The sequence below is a fragment of the Coloeus monedula genome (genome assembly GCF_965178545.1).
Source record: "Coloeus monedula genome assembly, chromosome: 8".
NCBI lineage: Eukaryota > Metazoa > Chordata > Aves > Passeriformes > Corvidae > Coloeus > Coloeus monedula.
Genome location: NC_138788.1, coordinates 7,357,391 through 7,379,789, shown reverse-complemented (window position 1 = coordinate 7,379,789; position 22,399 = coordinate 7,357,391). Strand labels below are relative to the sequence as shown.

General features: G+C 44.0%; 1 protein-coding gene across 2 annotated transcripts in view; it reads right to left on the bottom strand.

Moving 5' to 3' along the window:
* Window positions 1-432: 432 nt before the first annotated feature.
* Window positions 433-22,399, bottom strand: part of ANK3 (ankyrin 3) — a gene marked incomplete at its 5' end in the record, with an annotated part of 290,725 nt that continues 268,758 nt past the window's right edge. The window contains 7 exons of one of the 2 annotated variants that reach the window (XM_082286216.1): window positions 433-1,843; window positions 4,887-4,979; window positions 6,782-6,841; window positions 6,963-7,046; window positions 15,006-15,104; window positions 18,747-19,125; window positions 21,056-21,725. In XM_082286216.1, the coding sequence (XP_082142342.1) occupies window positions 4,911-4,979; window positions 6,782-6,841; window positions 6,963-7,046; window positions 15,006-15,104; window positions 18,747-19,125; window positions 21,056-21,725 (1,361 nt within the window). In that variant the 3' untranslated portion in view covers window positions 433-1,843; window positions 4,887-4,910. The remainder of the gene's footprint in view (window positions 1,844-4,886; window positions 4,980-6,781; window positions 6,842-6,962; window positions 7,047-15,005; window positions 15,105-18,746; window positions 19,126-21,055; window positions 21,726-22,399) is intronic. The other variant, XM_082286215.1, reaches the window with a different exon arrangement.

Sequence of the window (22,399 nt, the reverse complement as noted above, 5' to 3'; positions counted from 1 at the left end):
TTTTAATGTCATCGTGGGTAGCAGGTCTGTTACTGCTCTGACTTAGCACACTGAGAAGAAAATTGCTTTTGGTAGTGCTTTCCCTGATTCTTGACAGGGCAAAAGAATTTACAGGAAGTCCAGAGATCACATGTGTTGGAGAAGGGGCTGCACATCCCCCTGTTGCACTGGCCCTTTCCCCACATCTCTGACCCAGGGAGATGGGTTTTCCTTAGCTTTGCTGGGCATGTGCTGCTGGCTGCTGTGTTTTCCCCCTGCTGCCCCGACCTGGGGAGAGCCTGCCAAACGATGGCCTGTCACACTGGGAAGATGAGGAAGTGGATCAGACAAAAAAAAAACAGAGAGGAAAAGCAGCTGAAAGCCAGGGGCAGTTAACAGCTGGCCTTGCGAAGCTTCATGTCTGTAGGGTACAAGAACACTGCCAAACACACATTATCCAAGAGTTTTAACACAATTTATTTTATGCTTAAATAATCAACTAGATCATCCAGTGTTTGTTGTTTTCATACATATGTAATTAGAGCTATTATCAATGAATGCTGTTTCCATATGAATATAATCAACAAATTAAAGTATTTCACCAAAACCCAAATAAAAATGCCCTTTAAAACACAGCAGCCTTAACAACCTAATATTACACTGCTAGGATGATTACAGATGATTGGCTTACTGAAAGATTCTACATCTTATAGCCAGTACACAATACAGTAATAATTTTACAGCGTGCTGCCAGTCTATTAGCTAATAATTTCTCTTCAGTTCATTTAAAAATATCCCAAACTTGTGCTCCTTAGAGCACCAACCCACTTCTAAAGCTGCAAGCATTACCCCCATTATAAAGCGAGAACAGATAGCACCCCCCTCCCCATAATGCAACTACTGTATATGTTATGGGTCTTAGGTCATTTCATTGAAAAATTGGCAACAGCAACAAATATTAGATGAAGGGCTTTGTGTTTACAGATAAAATCTTATTTTTCATGTTGCGGTATAGTGTTTGCAAAACTGGAAAAGATTTAATCAAAATAAGGTGAAACACATGCATCAAAATATTAGTACTCTGAAGAAAAATTTTCACAGAACTACAGAATTCCTCATTTTGGGAATCATTTAAATTTGCAGCAGATTTTAAAGATTTTTTTAAAATCAAGCTAGCGTTTTTGCATATACAAACATTATAATTGCTAATATACAAGAATCTGTGAAGATACACCCAGAATATCCCTGTAGGTGCAGCCATTTGAGACACCTAGCCTGCTCAATGCATTTGCAATATTCTGTTTGTGATCGAAAAGGCAGTGCCTTATCAACATTTATTCTATTTTGTTAGAATTTATACAGTGTTATTTATTTACAGCAAAACTATCGATGTTTAAAAAAGAAACAAATAGTGTTTTATACCCTGACAGTTTGGGTCCAAGAAAAATAAGGCGAGCTGTTGTGGATTTTAGTATTTTTAGTGTCTTTCCATGGTTTAACCATTTCGTCTTCGCACATCCTCTCTGGCCACAGGAATTTATTTCTTTTGAGATGACATCAAACTGCTTGAGAGAAGCTGTTAACAGCATGGCATCTTGTATTTACACTGCATTGGTAACTGCGCACCCTCCAATCCCGTGAATGAACGTGAATTTCCATGCTCTGTAAATTGGCTCATGCTAAATTAATTTTTTTGTTTGGGGTTTTTTTTTTGTTTGTTTTTTTTTCTTTTTGCATAAAAACCATGCGGTTAATGTGGGGAAGCAGCAAACACACGCACACTTTTATAGGTGAATGTTTAATTCCTGTTGATTTTTCTTCCGTGAGTGTCCCTCTAGAATACTGGCAGTAAAAGCACACAGTTCTGTGGAAAGAAAACAGAGAACAGATCATTTAAGAATATCTTCTAAGAATCTATTTCATGCCTTTCCCTGACTAAACAGAAAAGTTGTAATTGGCATGATGGAATTCTGCAGTAGGCTAAATCACACAGTTTCTAGGTAGGCAATGACATTAGCTGAGCTCCCCGCATGAGGGGAAAATGGAGCTGCAGATGTCCACACTGCTTGTGAACTGATTTACAAATATGTTTGCAGCACACTGCACTTCATCACCTTGGACACGGCACGAGCTCATCGGATCCAGTGATGACAAGGAATAGGTTCTTTTATCCTGGAAGGAACAGCATCATCTCCCGACCGAGAGAGCTGCTGCTTCCACGGCACGTTTTTCTTCATTGTGTGCAAGCATCCCCACAGTGATGGAAAACCTGCTCTCCTTGCACATTCCCCTCTGCCAGTTGCTCAGGGAATGTGATTGGCAGAGCCAGGAATGCAGAGCCCAGCCTTTAGGAGGCTTGGTGAAGGACAAAAGCGAGGACGAGGAGCAGCCCCATCCATCTCCTGCCTGGCTTGCATAAGCGGCACGGAGGAGACAGGGTTGTGCTCCTGCTCTCTCACCCCTCAAACCAGAGCCATGCACATAAAGACAGCAAGTTTGTGACATTTGTTGTACAACAGCAGAGAGGGCAGGAAGCAGAAACACAACCACACCAGCGAGCGGGAGCTGGAAGGCCCGCGGCTCTCCGGCACCTGGGCACGGGGCAGCCTGCTCGGGAGCGTGGCTGGCGCGGCGCCGGCGGCACTCGGGCTGGCACGGACGTGCCTGGTTACTAATCAGGTCACAGGTCCAGGAGCACTCGCAGTCTCCTTCCACGCTAAAGCAACCTGTCCTTGCCCACATCCACAGTTGTCATAAATCTGTCCCGCTGCTAAGAGCCGCCTGTTCCCACTGCAGCAGTCACACCAGCTCACACCGTGCTGTACTGCAGAACTGCACGCAAGAGTTCTTGGCTTCTCCTTTCAACCCATGCTTCACCATGGGCTTATTTGCCATGGTGACAAGGACATTTTCACAGCAAAACCTAGCTAACATCGTGATTTTTTTCAAACACTCCAAAGAAAAGAACCACCTCTGCCTCCTCAACAGGATTGTTTTTGTCTTTTGTGATTACAAAACAAACTGCTTTTCTGTAGAATCCCCTGCCTGTGCAAATACATCCACTTCTGCACCCAAACTAAACGCTCTCAATCGACTCTTGACCAGGTTCATAATTACTTAGTGCACATTTGGTCATGCTTATCCTATCAAAGTTTGGAGCACAGAGATTCAACTTACAGGACAAAGTTCCCCCCTGAGCAAAGGTTCATTATTTAAGGCAGACTCTCCGAGTTCCTCAGGGACTCTAGCATGGAAGACTCGCCTACTGGAAATCCCAGGAGAAATGCATCAGCAGTCATGGGAGCAAATCTGGTTCTGAGGAGCTCTGACTCTGGCTTCCTGAAGGTCAGACTCTGTTTCATACATTAGGCAAAGGCTGCCTTATTTATGTCATTTCATTTTAAAATGAAATGCTTTTCCCTTATCCCTGGTGTCTTTTGCATCAAACTTGTATGCTGGCAGGCTCTTTAGCTGCACTGCTTATGGGGTTCAGTGCCTGAATGTACACATTTCTGCTGCTTTGCCCCTGCAGATTGACAGTGGAGCAGCACGGGACCCAACATAGGACACAATTTCATACAAGGAGTGCCATAGCTTTGGCTTGCTTTTCTCCCATATCCCTGAGCTCCATAAAGGGGAAAGCTGTGTCAAAAGAATCACCTCCCTTTTCCAAATCATAAATATTTGATGAGTACATTGAGCAGCAAGCCACGTGAAGCTGTATTATTCTATTAACACACATGGGAGGGGTCTCAGTAAAAGCAAGAATTCAGGGGGATGCAGTAGGTGCTTACCAGATACTGAAATCACACCAGTCACCGCACAGAGCTTGCTCCTCGGGGCTCGATCCCATAAATCCCTCAGCTAGATCCCACACACCGAGTGCTGTTTGTTTCAAATGGCACTATAGGGCCAGGGGGCTGTAGGGGCTACCTTACTTTTACATCAGTCAGAAGGGACTGGTGACTCAGGAGAGATTCTGCTTCTGTCTGTCCTTTTCCTCACTATCTGGTCTATTTGCCAGGTCCTGTTTATCCTGTTCTTAAATCCTACAGTCAGCCCTACACCATATGTATAGTAAAAGGATAACACAGAGTCTTGCATTTCCTAAACTCTTCCTCTGTCCAATTCCTGAAACCCAACAAAGCTAAGAGAAGTTCTGAGCAGAAAAAAAGACATGACTATATGGTAAACCTAGGCACTTGGAGCCATGACTGATGGACCAGCATTGATAGATGTGGATAGGCTCCTCCCATATTTACAGGCACATCTCTTTGTGACTGCAGCTGTGTCATGGAGACAAAGCAGCCTCTGGCTTCAGGGTGCTCCATCATGTCCTCAGAGAGCCCCCTGCAAGGGCGTCGTAGTCTGTGCATTTGGGTTTAGCTTGGGAAGCCCTTATACCATCAGCTGCTGGCTGGCTACAATCCTTAGGGCTGGATCAATAAAATTCACAAGAAACAGTTGGTAGGGCTCATTTGTTGGCAAATATTGAGACACTTCACTTAAAAGGACTTTGACTAGCATAACTGCCCTCAAATCACGTCTGACAGTGGAAGAAGCATTTCACCCCTAGCAGGTTTATTTGTGTACAGCTCCTTTACTATTTGTGTTTTAAGTTTTTAGGGGTAGAAAGTTCTATGGATTACAAACACTAGACATTGTAAAATTCCCAGAAATCTTGCACATGCCTGAGTATTGCTTTGCTTTATTTTCCAAGAAGTAAAGCTTAATTTCTATACATGAACACAAGATCATTTTCTGCTCACAAGATCAAGGGCCAGCTATTCATCTCTGCAGCTGGAAAGAAAAGTCAGGGTAGCAAAGGCAAGCCTTTGTGCAGCCCAGGTGCTGTTCCCCATGCTGGCAAAAGCCTTCAACAAGGGAAGAAAATTGATCACACTGACCGTTCAGTGGTCGGCTTTCAGCTTTCATGAGTAACTTTTCTTCTCCACGTGTCTGACTTCTTTCTTTGTCTTAACCTTATAAGCTTCTCCCTGCTTTAAAAAAAAGTATAAACATTAACACAGTCTGCAGAGAGCACTCGTAACTGTAAACCTGCTTCCAAAACAGGCTCCACATTTTGCTGCAACAGGATAAGTAAAAAGCAGTTAAATCACATTAACACTTCATTTCAAAGATATGCACAATCTATTTATCCACTCTGCTGAGCTGCAAAAGCACAGGTCTGAAATATCATCTTCAAGTAGAAAACACAGCTCTACAATTGCAGCCTGACCCTTGGGCTGGGGTGCCTGGCTGGCAGTCAGTCCTTGGCTGAGCCCCTGCTGCCAACTGCAGCGGAAGCTGGTGCCACTGACAAGGAAAAATCACCTTTCCCAACCGTCCTCCCAGGTCAGCTGGATTGCTGGGCATTCCCAACAGCAGAGGCTGTGGCTGCTCTAATGATGTTTCACAACATCTGTGCTTTAAAGTGAGCAGGTTAGTAACAGAATAAAGGGAGGAGGAAGAAAGCCAGCAAAAAACCACCACTGAAGCAGCGCAGAAGTAAAACCAATGACAGTGACGAGCAGTGCAGGTTTCAGAGTCCTTAAAACAGCAAACCCCAAAATAAAGTTCATCTTTGCTCATTAAAAGTAGCTCAATAATTATCTAAAAATAAATTCTCCAGTAATCACAAGCCTCACTCACATCAGAGAAAGCCATCAGTTTATGTGTGGCTATGGGCAGAATCTACCCCTCAGGTGATCTGCATTGATGTATTTGTGACTATTTGTAGTTTCCAACTAATCTAATCTGGTGCAGGACACTGAAAATGTTACCCCCTTGCTGGGCAGGATTTTTTTTTCCTCATGAACAGCTAGGAGAGAGGGAATGGAAGTAAGTTTGTTTCCATTCTCTTATTTCTGTGACATGTGTGTCCCCGGCTTTCTTTTTTTTAAATTTATTTATTACCAGAAGATAAAGAGTATTTGTTATCTTCCTCTCTGAATCTGTTCTCACTCAGACAAGAATTTCATTAGCCCCAATGACAGTTTTACTGGAGCAGAGACCTCTGAGGACCATGTGCTGGCAAAGAAGGCATGAGCTCCTCTGAAGCCATTTGTTTCCAGAGGTGATGCCCATTCCCCCAAGGCCTCCTTGGGACAGCTGAGGCACAGCCTCCCCACTCCTGCCCCTGTCACTGAAGCCCTCTGCAAGAGGGGCTGGGGTGTGCTGGCACGCAACAGTCCTACTCTTCCCACTGTCCTTTCTTTTTCAGGGTGATAAAGCTGGACATAGTCCAGCCCTGCAGAAGGCTTCCAATTTTGATCACCAGGGACAAAATCCTGTCTTGGTGCTTGCTTGTAAAGGATACCATTGCTTGCGTATGTTCCCATTGCCCTGAATCCTGCAAATTCTCAGTCCCCAGTGCCAGGGGTACCACACAGGTGAACGAGAGGCCGCTGGGATCAGACTGCAGCTCACTCCTTTGGGCTGGTGGAAAGGCCACACAATCCACCTGCAGCTGTAAGGCACAGATTCTGCAAGGGCTTAACCAAACACACAGACACAGCTCAACTTGACGGCACAAGCCAGGCCCCAAACCCGTGGCTCTGGCCCGCTGCCTGCTGTACAGAAACAGACCTTGATGCCCTGCGCTGACAGAATTCAGCCAGGCCCCCCTGACACCGCCCCTGCCCCGTGACCCCAACACACAACTTGCCAAAAACTGCAAGCACCGCACTTTTTGCCAAGGCTTCTTGTTAAATGCAAACCTCCAGCCCTTTAGCAGCACTTTCTAGCAGTAACACAACCCTCTGCGCCTACTGTTATTTCCTGGTAGTCCCCGGTGCATTACCATTTCACCAACTTTCCTCTCATGGGGGATAACAACGCGTCTTACTACCTTCCGGGTGATCTGTGGGAAGCAATACATGAAAAGCATCGATTTTTTTTTCCTAGATTCTAAAGGGAGAAAGTATGTTAAAAGAAGTTACTTGAATGCAAAGACTCAGAGCAGTGATGTAATTCATGATTACTTTTCTCGTGATGACGTTGCCTTCTTCATCGGTAAACTGTTCCTCTGTTACAGATTCACCAGGAATGTTTTTTGCTTCCTCACCCTAAAGAACGTGTTATAAGATTAGCAATAGAGCCTATATTCTGTCAAACCCACACATATTTCCACACCAATCCAAGCAACAAGCACATGCTAGCTTCAACTTTATGTAACAGTTTGCTTTATGTCGCACGAATTGTATGAAAGCCTTGATCATTTAGCAATGCTGATATCTGTGCATTTATTCTACAAAATGTTCCCTTAAAGCTTGCAGGGAGCTTCTAGCACAATGCTCCTATTAACTAAAGCATGTCAGGAAGCTCTCTGGGCAACAAAATCTAGTGGTCAGTCTGAGTCCTATGAGATGGAGGCACAAATTCATGATGATATAATCTCCAATCAGACATCCCTTAGCTTTTCACAGTTTCTCAGTGCCCAGCACACACAGATACATGGTCTAACATGGGGGAAGTTTGGGACTTAAAAAGACAGCTCTGCCTACAGCTTGCTAAACACGAGGTCTTACACACACACAGAAGACAGACAAGACTTCTCAGCACTTACAAAATGGAGGAAGTTATCTTACGTGACACTTTGCCCAGCACGGTGCCACCGTGCCGTAGAGCCTCAGCAGCTCGGTCCATGACTTACTGAGATCAGGAGCACTCCATCCATCACTTCTCGTAGTACCAGCAATTTATAAGACCAGTGTAAATAAATGCAAAAGCAGTTTCTTAACTGCTATGCCAGTGACTTAGTTCCACTTTAAGGAATTATTGCTCAAATCATAAATAAATGACATGACTTTAGAGTCTGAGCCTAGCTGGCAGTTGAGCTTATGTTCCAGAAGAACTTTGCTAACTTCACCTCACAAAGTCATGTTTCCAAACCTGGGTGCTGAAGCAAGCACTGCTTTTGATGCTTCAAAAATATCCATTGTCTGTGCTTATATCTTTCATATAAGTAAGGCAAACATAATGATAATGTAGCTGGCCATATGAAAAATTTCCACTTGTAAATGAATAACCCAAACAAACAAAAAAGTCCTTAAAACTTTTCTTCTCCCCTCACCCTCAAACCACTACGGAAAAATTACAACTAGAGGGAGGAAGCAGAAAGAAACATTGTATAAAACATGTTATAACAATATTAACTACAAAATAATATTTGAAAGGAGACTATTATTACAGCTTTTGTAATGCTTCCACGTACTGAACAGCACAGGGCAAATACAGTTTCTATTTACTGCAGTCTATACACTACACAGTTGTCTACACAAGCTCCTGGCACTGCTCTGTAACAAACAAGTAACAGTGATGCCATGTGTATTTTTTTAAAACCGTTTTCCCTACTAACGCAGCTTTTTCAATATGTACATTGTAAAGTTAGGATTGTATGCTATTTCTAAGCTCTAAGCAAAACAAACCTTTCCTTTTGTTTACAAGCCATTTGTGGTCTTTTCTAGCCAAGCTTTTCCATTTTCCTTGCTTGGGGAGGACTGCAGTGGGCAGGAGCCAGGGGGGAGTATTGCAGAGTGGAGCCCCTGGCCACGTTTGTCATTCTTCACAAGTACAGAATTTCTGCTGGTTTCACACTGAAAGCTGTACCGAAGTCACCACTCGATAATTAAGCAATGGAACAGTTTCAGACATTTTACACATCTTTTTCCCCAGGCTTTCACAGGCTGTTAGCAAACTGTACAACTTGCTGAAGTTTGGTGCTTCAGGAAGCATTGCCCAGAGAAGGGCAGGCTCCACAGCCACGTAGATTCCACTGCATAGGGACATAAGGATGATGTCCTGTGCCTGAGACACACCTGGGGCTGCGGGGACCTAGCTGAGGTGCCCAGGCTAGGGAACGGTGGCATCCCTACAAAAGCACGGCAGAACAAACAGCTACTGAAGCCCTCAGATGGAGCCTGAACAATTCATTCCCTAGAGGGTCTCTGAAGAGGGGTCCCAGAAGGAGGAATGATACACCTGCCTGAGCACTGCCCCAGGCTCCGTGCAGGAGGAGGGAGGTGCGAGGTTGGTCCCTGCGGCGAGTGGGGCCCCAGCAGCAGCCGGCTGCTTCCTTTCTCATGAGCGAGGCGGCAGAAACAAGAACGGGACGGGACTGCTGCGAGGCAGGAGGCAGTGACTGGGTAAAGGGTTTGGGAACTGAAACCTGTGGGGTTTCCTACTCACAGAGAGATAGGAGGGGGAAAGACTGTTTCTGGAGACTTCATACTTTAATCAGATGCATAGCAGATGGGGAACTAGCTGCACAGTTTCTTTCCTGGCCTTCCACATGCGGGTTCAGAGACGCGCAGTGGGCTCCAACACAGGGCCCTAAGGAGCAAGAGGGAACCCTGGCTCAGACATCCCATGGAGAACAAAGGATCCCTCTCATGAGCAGGATCTCCAAAGGCACTACAACAAAACCCATGAAAACCAGAAATAAAATAACATGGTCAGTAGCAAGGTCACCAGACTACTTGGCACACCAACACCACTTACGTGTACTGGTTCTTTGACTCCTTACAGCAGCTATGAGCAAGGTTATCCCTTAAAACAACCTAGCGAGAATTACCGTGTTCGGCTTTAAGATGAAAAGTGTACTGCTGCACTGAAAGATGTCTCTTGAAAGAAAATGCAGTTTTAAAGGTGTGGTGAATCTTGGGTTTTAATTAGCTACACGCTCCTTTAAGCACAATTTAAGGAATAAATGTTGTAAATACTCAGCAGTCAGCACGCGTGAAATCCAGCTTTCACAATTCTATTGCTGGTGGGTAGTTAAACAAATTGCAGCAGGGCTCACAACTGGCAGGAGGTAGATCTGATTTACTGACTTTCCTAATCCTATGCAGTTATAAAGATGGATGTTTGCTAGGAAAAAAATCCCTACCCACTGGCAGTTTTAGTTGTAAGATCTCAAACCAGCATTGGGTTAGAAAGGCACATTAGATGACCTTGTCAACAAAAGCTGTTTTTAAACACAAAGCTGGTGCATCTGCGTCACAGCTAAAGAACAAAATTCTTTCCGCTGCATCATACTTATGTGGGTTTCATTTTACCCTTGACCAGTCAAAATCACTGTCACAATACCAAAAGCTTTAGAAAGGCAGGGAGAAAACTTAATACCGTGATTACTGGAAGCCCAGTTATATCCCTGGGACTAAAGCATACAAAGGCTGCAGTCTGCAAGCCTCAGCTCCAGAACATGCCAGGAAGCTTTGCAAAGCAGAGTGCTTTAATGTCACCCTGCTCACTGGAGTGTAGTCCTGCCCAAACCAGCTGCTATTCTCTCTCTGCTGCTCTCCAGGGCAGGAGAAGCAAAGAGCAGTTTCCTCAAAGTCTTCTGCCAGCTCCACTGATTTTCTTTACAGTTATTTGCACATTATGGGTGTTCCCAGGGACCTCCAGATAAATGAAGTTATACAGTCGGTGCTGCAGTATTGTGCCAAAGTTCACCGTAGATTTGTCAGAGCTCTGGTTTTCTTTCATGTTTGTTTTGTTACTAGAGGGATAATAGTCCCTTTTATTCCTCCCATACATCTAGTGTTGTTGTAACAGTGGAGAAAAAAGGTGGTGCAGCTGGATGTGTCTTACCCACATGGATAAAAAGGCAGGCGGAAATAAGCAAGATGGAAAGATCCTAAATATTTAATTTTGCCAAGGACCAGAGGCAATGCTGCAATGGGAACAGGAGCTGTACAGAGCGCTCAGGCCTCTTCCCTCACTGGCCTAAGCCAGCATCAGGACATAATCCCTTCAGCCTCGAGATCACATTCTTGTAATGCACGAAGAGCAGCTGTGCCTCAGTCTCCTTGGGGTCTCGAGCCTCTGTGGCAGTGGCAGGAGAAACAAACATCTTCCATTAAGGTCATTTTCATTAGTGAGTTCTGCCTCTCAGGGAGACCTTGTTAATCAGACGCCACAACTCTCCGCCTGCGCCCATGCTGAGTCTGTAGCTGCTTGTTTGCAGATGTATTGCTAAAGCCACAGGAGGGGGAGAAAAATCCCAACAAAACAACAGGCAAGGCAGAGAGGCCTGAGAGCAAATGGTGCTGCAACTGGGACAGAGTGTAGTCCACTACTGGGAGCTGGGGCACAGGTCTGGCATGTGTGGCATGGAGGACAACGTGATGAGCACCCTCAGAATAGCACTTGCAGTCTGGGGTTTAATTTACTTCCTCTTGTCTTACTGAGGCCGGCAGCTCCAACTCTCATGGGGCAGGACAGGGTGAGGGCACTCACCTGCAGCTCTTCCAGCCAGACAGGGACTGCAGTGGAGAGGCTGTACCCAGCTGAATACACAAAAGGAAATGCCTCCCATCTTCCCCACACAGGGCACAGGCACTTAATTCTTATCACCTACAGGATGGCCACATTTCATTTTCCATAAATAAGCTTCCCCTTAATAGCAAGACCATGGGAGCTGCTGGCTCTAGTTAGACTAACTGCTGCTCAGGCCACTTCTCCCGTGCAGGCTGAACCAAACCCTCCACGATCAGTAATGGGGCATTTCATGGGAAAAATGCATGGAAAGGGACAAAACTTTAATAAAAATTGGCAAGAAATAGCAAAAGTACAAGATACTAAATTACATCAGATTTGAATAACCACTGCTTAGAAATATATTTTACTTTCCATTACATTCTACCATAAGCCTTTTGGCAAGAATCTTACTACAACAGCTTTAGCCAAAAATTTGTATCCATGAAAGATTTAACAACCTCTGAAAAAGCAGGAAAAATTGGACACTGATTTCTGCCATGACTGAATAAAAGGAGCTTTGGATCAGGCTTTGAATGTGCACATTGTGGCAAACACTCTTATTTTTCCCTTGTGTGCTAATTGCTCACATTCCTGCACTACCATAAACCCATTTCTTTTGCAATGCCCCATCCCATCAATCTACCACGTGAACACAAGAGGGGAAAGGAAGAAAAACAAAAACATCTGCACTACCTTGAGGTTAGAATACGATCCTATTACATGTGGAAATGGGCATCAGTCCTTGCTTGTCTGGTTTTATGGGCTCAGCCCTCTGAAGTGCTAAATCTCATGGGAATGTGCTCTAGAGTGCTGAGCACTTGACAGGACTCAGCTCTTGGACTGCTGGGAAAATACCTCCGTGGGAGAGGAAAGCCTTTCCCCATATTTGGGCCAGGACAGAGAGCAAAGGCAGCAGTTAAATGGAAGTAATAGTGTTAGCAATACTGCAGAGTGGCACGGAAAGCAAAAACAAGGTGGGAAAGAAGAGCAAAGGTAATGAAGCAGTTCAGCCCTGACAGTACCTGTGGAGGCACATGGCAAAGCCTTTCTTCCACGGGACTCAATTTATCCTCAAGGTTTTGGTGTCAGCAAACTTTATGCCTGCAGGCTGTGTGAGTACCTCTGTTGCTTTTAATGCAACAAGCAGGCAGTAATGAATACCAGGAAGAACAATTAATATTAGGAAGAAATTCTTTACTGTGAGGGTGGTGAGGCACTGGCACAGGTTGCCCAGAGAAGTTGTGGATGACCCACCTGTGGAATGTTCAAGGCCAGGCTGGATGGGGCTCTGAGCATCCTGGTCTAGTGGTAGGTGTCCCAGCCATGGCAGGGGGTGGGAACTGAGCAATCTCTAATGTCCCTTCCACCCCAAGCCATTCTGTGATCCTATTAATAAAGGCCACAGTAAAACAACACAGCTCCCACGTGCAGCTCTGCTCAGTGGAGGCTCCAAGCACACCCCCATCCCCTCCCCACTGCTGTTGGACATAAGCTGGCAGAGAGGGGCTCCGGGGCTGTGGAGTCAGGCACAGCACCCACTTTGCCAGGCACTGGGGCACTGGCAGGTGAGAGAGAACCTGCTGTTCCCAGCCACTGCTGGGGGCCCTGCAGCAGCAGTGTGAGTTATTTTCCCTCTGAGACTCAGAGCATTGCTCCAGGCCTCTGAGCACTACATCCTGAGACCTCTTCCCTGATCGAGGAGCTGTTCCTCAGTTTGCACATGCTCTCACAAAGATTTCAGTTCACCCAAAGTGAACATGCAGAAAGAAGTCCAGATCCCTACCAATGTTAAATCCTGATTTTTCCATTTCATACCACCATTTCACAAACTTTACTTGATCGAAACGGTTGTTTCCACTATCAAACTCTTTCTCTAAAAGGCCTGATGATTGTTGCTTTCAAACTTTTTCTCGTTCTCTTTTAAGCTTGTCTTGAGATGCAGAGTGGGGGCTAAAAAAAGAAGCTATAAATGATCAGAAAATAACCAAAGAATCACATGTATTTTCTAATCAAGAGACAGGTACAGCTCTAATCCATCTGAGCTCAGACACGTTCCCAAGAGCGCGGGTTCAGCCGCCTCCACTCACCATGCACACCCTCCCCACTGGCTCTGCACCAGCTGCAGATTCCAACACTCAATATGCTGCTTCATCATGGCTACATTAAAAGTTCTACTCCAAATTATACCACCACACTTAAAACCAATTTTCTGTGCCTTTCTCTAAACACAGGGGCTGTACTCGGAGAGCAAGAGAAAGCTGCCTTTGACACACTTTCCCCTCTTCTACTCCAACATTTCCTGACTGCAAACCAACGGACACTAAAATAGTTCAGACATAAATTGGGTGGGGGCCCTTAGCCACAGGCCAACTATGCAGTCTTTGAAACTGCAGCACACTCACACTTTGTGTGTTACCAGACTCCTGCAGCACTGGAGGGGCTGTACTTGCCCACAGGCCGCCTGCCCCGTTTGAAAACAGAAACCACATTCCTAAGGCTGAGCAGTCAGGGCTTATCTGCAGGGGCAATTACTGAGGAAGGGTTAGACTCTGACCTGCCCAGGGCCTTTCACGGAAGGCAGCAGGTTCTGCCTGGGGAGATGGGGGATAGGACAAAACATTCACTTCTGCTGAGCTCAGTTTTGCCACTCCTGGCTTGTCCCGAACGGAAGCACCACGGGTATACTGAGGAAATCGTGGTGAAGGCAGCCAGAAAAGTCACCCTGCCTCTTCCAAAAGCATCTGCACCTTGGACTGTTTGGCAGCTGTGCAGAGCAGCCTATCTGCCACCCACATTACACAAGAGGTGCAGTCCATTTTGTGGTGTGCAGACTCCTCTCCACAAAGCATACAAGCAACAGTGATACAGATATGTGCAATTGAAATGTCACAAATTATTCCTGAAGTAACAATTACAGCTTAGGCAAACTGCACTAGTGCTGTAATAACACTAAGGTGCCCATCTTTTTTTTTCACGGCTTGACTATATGATTTTCTAATAAGAATCTAATAAATCCTGTAAGTTACTGAGGAATTACATAATGGTTTCTGATACAGAATTATTTCCTCATGCTACATGCTGCAGAAAAATAATGCTGTCCTGTATGACTACAAAAAAAAATATTGTAAGGGCAAATGCAATTATTTATATGATTATGTTATCAGTATATAAAGTATATTGTGCTGTAAATAAGGGCTAACTGTAAATAAATATACTAAATAGAGCCCACTGAAGGCAATGCAAAGACTTTTTTTAACTTTGGTAGATTTAAAATGAGGATCATCTGCTGTATTGAGGTTTTCCAGAAAACATTAAGCACTTAGGACCACAAGTCTCAACCAGAGTACGTGCCTCATACTTCCTATATCCCACTTGTGTATTCCTGCAAATGTTTAACTTGTAACTTAGAATACTTTAAAGACAACAGCAGAAAAAAAAAATAGTTACCTATCTCTGTCTGTGGCTCATATTTGCTCTACAGGAGACCAACATGCTGCATCTAGCTGCAGTCTTTAAGATGCCATGCACTACAGTGGCAGTGAAGGACACAGCACTCCATGCAGCACAGCTGTTTCCCAGCAGAAGACACCCATAAACCTGTGTTAAGCGAGGAAAGGCCACCTAGCACTGTGTTATAAATCCATACTGGCAATGGAAAACACACTACCAGGGGAGCTTCAGTATGCCAAATCTGACGTTCTGACACAGCAGACCAAACTCACGTGCATGCCAACGTCGCCTCAAGAACGCAAATCACAAAGTACCTTCAGAATCAACCGCCGTCGGTAAACTCTTGTAGTAATTCTCTGCTCTTCATCTGAGCTTGAATCACTCTCAGTCTCACTGTCACTGTCACTACATTCCTAATAAATGCAGTTTTAGTACATTTGAACAGCACGTTTGCAAGACAGAACATGCTGATCAGGACTAGGAGAAGGAAACAGAGGTTATCACGGACAGTGTTTTCCCTGTCTGTTATGTACATAATGACTCGCAGTTTCACTGCTGAAGTACATGATGGGAGGAGGCCCTTTTGCTCCTTGGCATGCTGTAACCTGATAATTACACCAGCTATGGAATATCTCAGCAGCTCTCAAGTCTCAGAAAATGGTATTTGGAATGCATCTGACCTGTGAAATTTCAAAACCTTATGCAATTCTTTTTAATTTTGTGTTAAAAAGCCCCCTAAACCGTGTCATAACTAACGGAATCTTTTTTCTCCTAAAAATTACTCTTTCAAACAAGTTTTACAGATTCACAAGGTATGGGAAGTGAATTCCCTAATAAATGAAAAGAAGACAGTCACAAGGAAGACTCGGTGAAGCACCTCCACACAGAAGGTTAAAAATAGCCCTTCTGAAGAACTTCTCCATGTAAATGGCTTTCCTGCTCAGTATTTATCTGCTTTTGTAAGTGGCAAAACTGCAGTGTGAAGCACAACCATTCTGCATTTTTTCAAGAAGGGAGCTTTTAGAGCTCAGCCCAGGGGGCACAGCCCAGTGCTGGGAGGTACCAAAGGCGTCTACTCTGCCCTGGCACCCTCTGCCAGCCCTGGTGTTTCCCCTCTGACCCCCAAGGAGCTCAGCTTTGGGGCTGAGCAGCTCTGTGTGCATGTGCCTGACAAAGCGCTTCAGACCTCTGTGTGTGATGGATGCAAGGCAGAGATCCTTCTCCCATGATACTCAGCTGAACCTTTTCCTGAGCACAGAAATTTGAAAATTTCCTCTCTGTTACTCAATGACAGCCCCCCGAAACTGATTTTAAAATCATGAATAGTGGATATTGAGAACTGCATGTCTGTTTCTCTTTTTGAATCTGGCCCAAGACGTCCTAAACAAGAAGCATTTCTCAGAAATTATATGCAAAATAAGAGTGGGCATAGGTGGGTGGAGGAGAAAAAGAACTATATAACAAAAAGCATTTAGGGCAGGATGACAGAATTCATCTGCAGTCCTCTGGCACTAGTCAAATATAGATACAAAAAATTATAAACCAATCCTCTCCTGAAGAAGTAACAAGAAAGCAGAAGATTTCCAGAGGGCACAAAGGCTTTAGAGGGAGAGATATTTTTAATAAACAGCTTTAAGTGGTTTATTTGTGATGGAATTCTGACACTGAGAGTCACCTTGACCATGTGTTGGACATCATCCTCTCTGGAATAACAGAGCAACTGTGCTGTGCTCCTCTCATTTAGAAAGATCACTGGAATCTGATGCTTGAGCATTTGCAAAGAATTATATGACCTACACCATTACTGCACTGCTTTTGTAAATGTTTATGTGGACTTGGGATGAAGCCAAGGATTTGTTCCATCCACGTCACCAGGCGTCAGACCAGTATCAATTGTCTGCACTTATCTCTTGGTGCAAACTTTGTGCCAGAACACTGCTTCTGCTGCAGCCCTTCTCTTGCAGGTGGGTGACTCTTGCTTCCTGGCTCTTTCCAAATGGGTCATGGATAAAATATCTTACTTTGGCAAGTTGTTTTAGTTTGTTCTCCCTTTTTCTCCACAGAAATAAATCTGCTTCTTCCATACTTTTCTCCTTATGGAGCATTTCTGAAGAATGCCTTGCAGAAGACTGCAGTTGAAATTTTCTTTCTGTTTTCATGACAGCACATGAAGTGTCTCACCATGAGTTGGACTGCGCTAGTAATTAAACTTACAGAAGTTCAATTAGATAAGAAGGCATTATTGAAGAAATAGCAACAAAATAATAGAAGCAGTTCTTGTCATTCTAACAGATGCTAGTTTCTTACCCACTCAGGCTGGGTGAGAGACCCACATTTTTAAATGACATTATTTTCTGATACCAGTTTATTAAAAGATCATGCCTATAAAAAGACTTGTTATTCAGTAGATAAGATTATCAGCCTTTACCGATAAAGTGAAGTAGTGCAGAGAGCACGCCCAAGGAAAGCACTTGCTTATTCTTAATCCAGATGGGATATCCAACAGTAAAGAGCACAAAAAGGGGGTGACAACTTATCTTCCCACTGCTGAGAATGCAGAGGGGTCAGTGGAGCGTGTCAGCACACCCTCAGCACGTGCATCTACACATGGACTTAATCAGAGCATGGCACCACCAGACTGAGGCCTGCCCAAAGCATACAAACACTGAGGAACACTGCCATCTGCCTTTTAACTGCCTTAGAAGAAGGCAAAGGCTCCTACATTTTTTAAGTATTCCAGTAATTAGTGAACATTAGGAAAGATCTTACTGTGTCACGAACTAATAACAAGATAATAACAATCATATGCTGCATAGCTGCTGAGACTGATTATGTTACCATCTAATAAAAGAATTCTTGGTTGTATAATCGAAAGAATAGTTTAAAATGAACTAATTTAAACCTGCATGATTTACTGCAGCCCACCACAGCCAACATTTTTATTGTGCTATAATAAAAAAACCCCGATATCATGTAGAAACAATTCTACTGAAACACCTTGCTTCCAAAAGTTGTAATCTCCTCCTGCATTATGCCCAAGAAAAGACAACCTCAGCAGAGAGAAAAATGTGGAAGAAACTCTGCAATTCCCCTTTTCAGCCTGGTTCCCTGCTGGCCCTGAGGTCTATTCTGTGGCGACCCTCGCACTGCTGGGGTGTGAGGCACACGCAGCTACTGGGCTACAAGCCATTCCTTGAGCCAACTTTACTTCTAAGCTTCTGGTAAATAAATAGAAGCAACTGAGAAAGCTATCAAAATCTTCAGTGTCAGAAAGCAGCTTATAACTGGGGTTCTGCAGTTAAGGGTGTACGAGTCAGGCAAGGTAGAAAGGAAGAGAAGCCCCTTGGCAGTATTTTAAGGAGAAAGAACCACCACCTGGAAAAATGCTTTACATGTTTGGAAATCTTTTGATCCCTCTCAGCTGGATGGACTTTGCAGTTGGGATGAACAAGGCCATGAAAGAAAAAACATAAGGAGGAGATTAAATGTCACCCAAAATTTATTTTTCTGCAAATAACAGAGTAAAAAAAAATGCAGTTAGTGTTGGGGACAAAGAACAGGACAGGGCCTGAAGGGTCCCTATATTTCTTTGCTCCTAGCATTTGCTTCAATGCCACAGGAAGAGTGGGAAACCAGTGGCAACACCTTAGTGGAAACAGATGGAGGACAGCTGAGCTGTTTGGCACTGTTTGCATAGGTGCTGTGTCATGGCAGGGAAGGGCCTGTCCCCCAGTGATGCAGGACAGCGGTCCCAGAAGCTGGTCTAACCTCTTCCAGGGCTCAGGGCCAGGCCGGGAGGGGATTGTGCAGTCCTGCTTGGCTCCTCTGCCTATCCTGACTCCACCCCATTGTGTTATGCTCACAACACAAATATAAATCTCCAGTAACTTCCATTTTTCCCAATTCAGTAATAAACTGAAAAAAATTAAAAAGATAACAAAACCCAAACCCTAACCCTGTCACAAACATTACAAGTCATACAAAAAAATTTGTCAACCAATATGTCAAGCAACAGGGACTCCTCACATTGTTAATTATTACAGGACATACTGTACCTTCTGTTCAGACATTACTGCTCCCTCCTCCTCTTGGATGCTTGTTCTTGGCTTGCCATCCTCAGAAGTACTCCAGCCCATCTTCTTCACACTGACAGGCACAGATGTTTTGCTGCCTTCTGTTGTTGGCTTGCTGGTCTCTTCCAAAGATTTCTGATATGCTGTTGATGATAATGTTTGCTCATCAGTACCAGTTGAGATCTGGGACTTTGTTTTCAGGGCTTCTTTGTCACTGTGTTTTCCCACATCATTTAAAGCTTCCTGGATGTAGGATTTCGTTTTTGCCTCTGATGTGGACTCGGATAGGCTTCCATTTGTTTCTGGCTTCCCTACTTCTCCTTTGACATATGAGGTAACAGAATCCCGACATTGGTCCAAACTACAAGAAAAAGCAGAAGCAACAGACAGCTGTTCAGGGCTTAAATCACAGGCAGAAGGGCAAAGCACCAAGCCTCTCACTGAGCCTTCAGTCTGAGCACATACGTTGCACACAGAGAAAAGTAAAATTTTAGACTCCACTTGCAGACATCATTCTATATAACAACCTCGTCTTCTGCATCATGGCATCATTTCAGAAGCAATGAAAATATGGTGGGCACTGGAAACAAGACCAAATGTTTTATGGTAATCTCCTTCCACTTGGAGAAGGGGAGGAAAAAGACAAAAAACAATACACAAAACCTACCAGTTCTCTTGTATAATCACGAGCTAAAGCCTCAAGGCACTAATTTTTAAACCGCTCTCTAACCAAGGAAGTGATGAAAGTATCTGTTACCATGCAATTACCAGTTACTTTTCCCCCAAAGTACAATATCTGTACTCCAGATAGGTCATGCCTTTTAAAATATATTGTTATCTGCAAGTAAGTCCTTAGACACTTCAGATTCTCAATACTATGCAGGGCCAAAGGCAAGGAAGGTTACAAAAAGATAGAAAGCTGACCAGAATTTTGCCTCAGATTACCTATGGACAGGTTTAACCTGCACTTCTGATCAACAGTTTTCCTTTGTATTCTTGCTCACTTTCTGATAAACACTATGACTGTGTAATGCTGACATATGAAAATATGCCAGCTGTTCGCTGGCAAAAATCTTATGAAAGACAGCAAGTAAACTCATCCAGCTAGAAACTGGTATCTTCTTAAGGAAGCCTTTTTACTTCCAAAAGTGATCTATTTTACTAATTTAACACAATATAAAATGCAGAATAATGACACTTGCTTAACAACAGGAACCACATCAGTAGTAGTTCAAGTGCTTTACACTATTGAAAGACAATGAATTTGCTGAAAGCAATGACCAAATTCCCACTGGATTCGATAAGAGAGTATCTAATGCTACCTTGAACCTTAAAACATCCTGAGTCAAAGACGCAAAAGGATGTAAACTGCTGACAGACAAATGATCACTGTGCAGATAATCATTCTGTGCTGATTTAAAGCTCCTGCAAACCTGGCTCCTTCAATTAGTGATCACAGGAGCCCCTCAGTGGGCACTGGTAGGGCTGAACAGGACAACACATACTGTGAATGTTGAAGGCTTAAGGAGGTCCAAGGGCAGGCTGGAAAAGCTCATGCAAGAGAAATGCACTGAGGATAAATATATAGAAAGCATCCCTCTCAGCAGGTCATTATGTCAAAGACAAGGGAAGCCTGGGGGAGTGCAGGGGGAAACAGCACATACATCCACTCTCCTTCCCTGAGCATCCTCTGCAGTCACTGCTGGGAGCCAACATCCAGGACTAGGTGGGTTTGGTATCACCATTCTTACCTTCTTCTGCCTCGTACCTTAGCTTTTTAAAAGTCTAGTAAATTAGCATGATATAATACGCTTGAGGCAAGCGTTATAAAAAGTGACAATTCAAAAACTGGCTTATGGGGAAAGTAACAACTATCTGAGGGAAGGCAAAGAGATGCAAATGGAAAGGATGACTGCTAAAAAGATGCTCAAAAAATAAGAGTAACGTAGTATCCCAGTTTCAGATAATGTTCTTGATTCCAGCTACATCTACACACCACTTAGATTAAATGAAAATAGAAATACACAAGATAAAGACCATGAAAAGCAGTTATTACCTGCTGAAGATAATACAAAATATTTCTCAAATGCCTAGATCGAGAATGAAACCTGATAAACACACATTTTTAAAGACAAATATATCTGAGGCCAAATCAAGTTTCTCTTTCAAATATATATGTAAGTGCACACATTTGTTCTCACAGAGCAGAGAACAGCCTCTGCCCTGCTGCTGGTGGCCGAGGCAGCGTGGGAAGCCTGCTGACACGCACACTGCAACACGGAGGTGCTCACCTCTCGTCCAAGCGATCCAGCAGGCTGCCGCCTATCCTGCGCCCCGACGTCGGTGCCTCGGAGACGCTGGAGGAGTCAGGCTGCCAACCTGTAATTGAAGACATTTCGTGTTCTGCTTGTTGAACACCTTTAAGAATTGACCATACTCTTTCTTCCGTCATCTCCTCAGACTCAGCTCCTTCTTCCAGACGGATGTCCTCAAACAGAGACTTAAACTTTTCTGCCGTCATCTCCTCATCAGTACCAGACTTCTCTCTCTCAGGCTGTTCAGTCCTCACTCCTCTTTTACTAGTCTCTTCACTCTGCCTTTGTTTAGCATCTTTGGATATCCCACCATAACTACCAAGATACCGCGGAAAATCCTTAAGGTCCACTTCCTCCAACTGGCTCTCGCCTACGGAAATATCTTTAGGTGTTCCTTCTCTAGGCACTGAGAAATCAACTTTGCTGTCATCCAGTGAAGTGTCTTCTTCAGTCACCACTGGCGGTGCTGCTGTACCATCTACGTGTCCCTGGGAGGTCACTAACACGTCACTCAGTCTACTGGGAGTTCTAAGGGGTGACTCTAGGCTAGAGGTGTCGCTAAGGAAATCGTCCTGGTGGAAAGGGGTGGGCGGCACGAAGCGCAACCCAGTGGGAGTTTCCAGTTCCACTTGAATGGAGGGATAACCTAAGGAAGACAGCACATTTGGACTGACTGGGATGAAGCATGGAGCAACAAATAAGCAAATGCCAAATGATTCATGGGTTACATACAGTATGAAACATATGAGGAGGTGCAGGTGTATAAGAACCAATGCAGTTCTGAGAGATTTTGTTACTTGGTCCTACAGAGATGGAACAAAGAATGAGTACTGCCCATGAATAGTACAGTGAAGCCAGTACTTCTGACTATTTTTTAATAGTCTGTAAAGTTTTCAGCAATTGCTTTTGCAGCCACTTTAAACATTTTCAAGCTATAGCAGATTGTCTTATGAGCATGCAATAAATCAAATGTGGACAAGGGTGGTTGTCCCTTTACATACAAGACAATCTCTTGCAGCCATATTGTGTAAGTCTTTATTTCCAAGGGGGTTTTTTTTATTTTTTTTTAATTTGAATGTTTAATTAACAGATTTTAAGGACAGCAGTAGATCATAACATAGGACAGCCACTTTTTTTTGTCAGTAGATATTATTTCTAAAACAGGTCCACATTTTTAATATGCTTTTATATAAAAATACACAATACCAGAAATACAGTGTTGCTAATATGTACCTCCAATTTAACCACAGAGAACAATAATGGACTAGTTGAAGAATGAAGAACAGAAATGGATCCTAAAGAGGATACTAAAAGATAGTA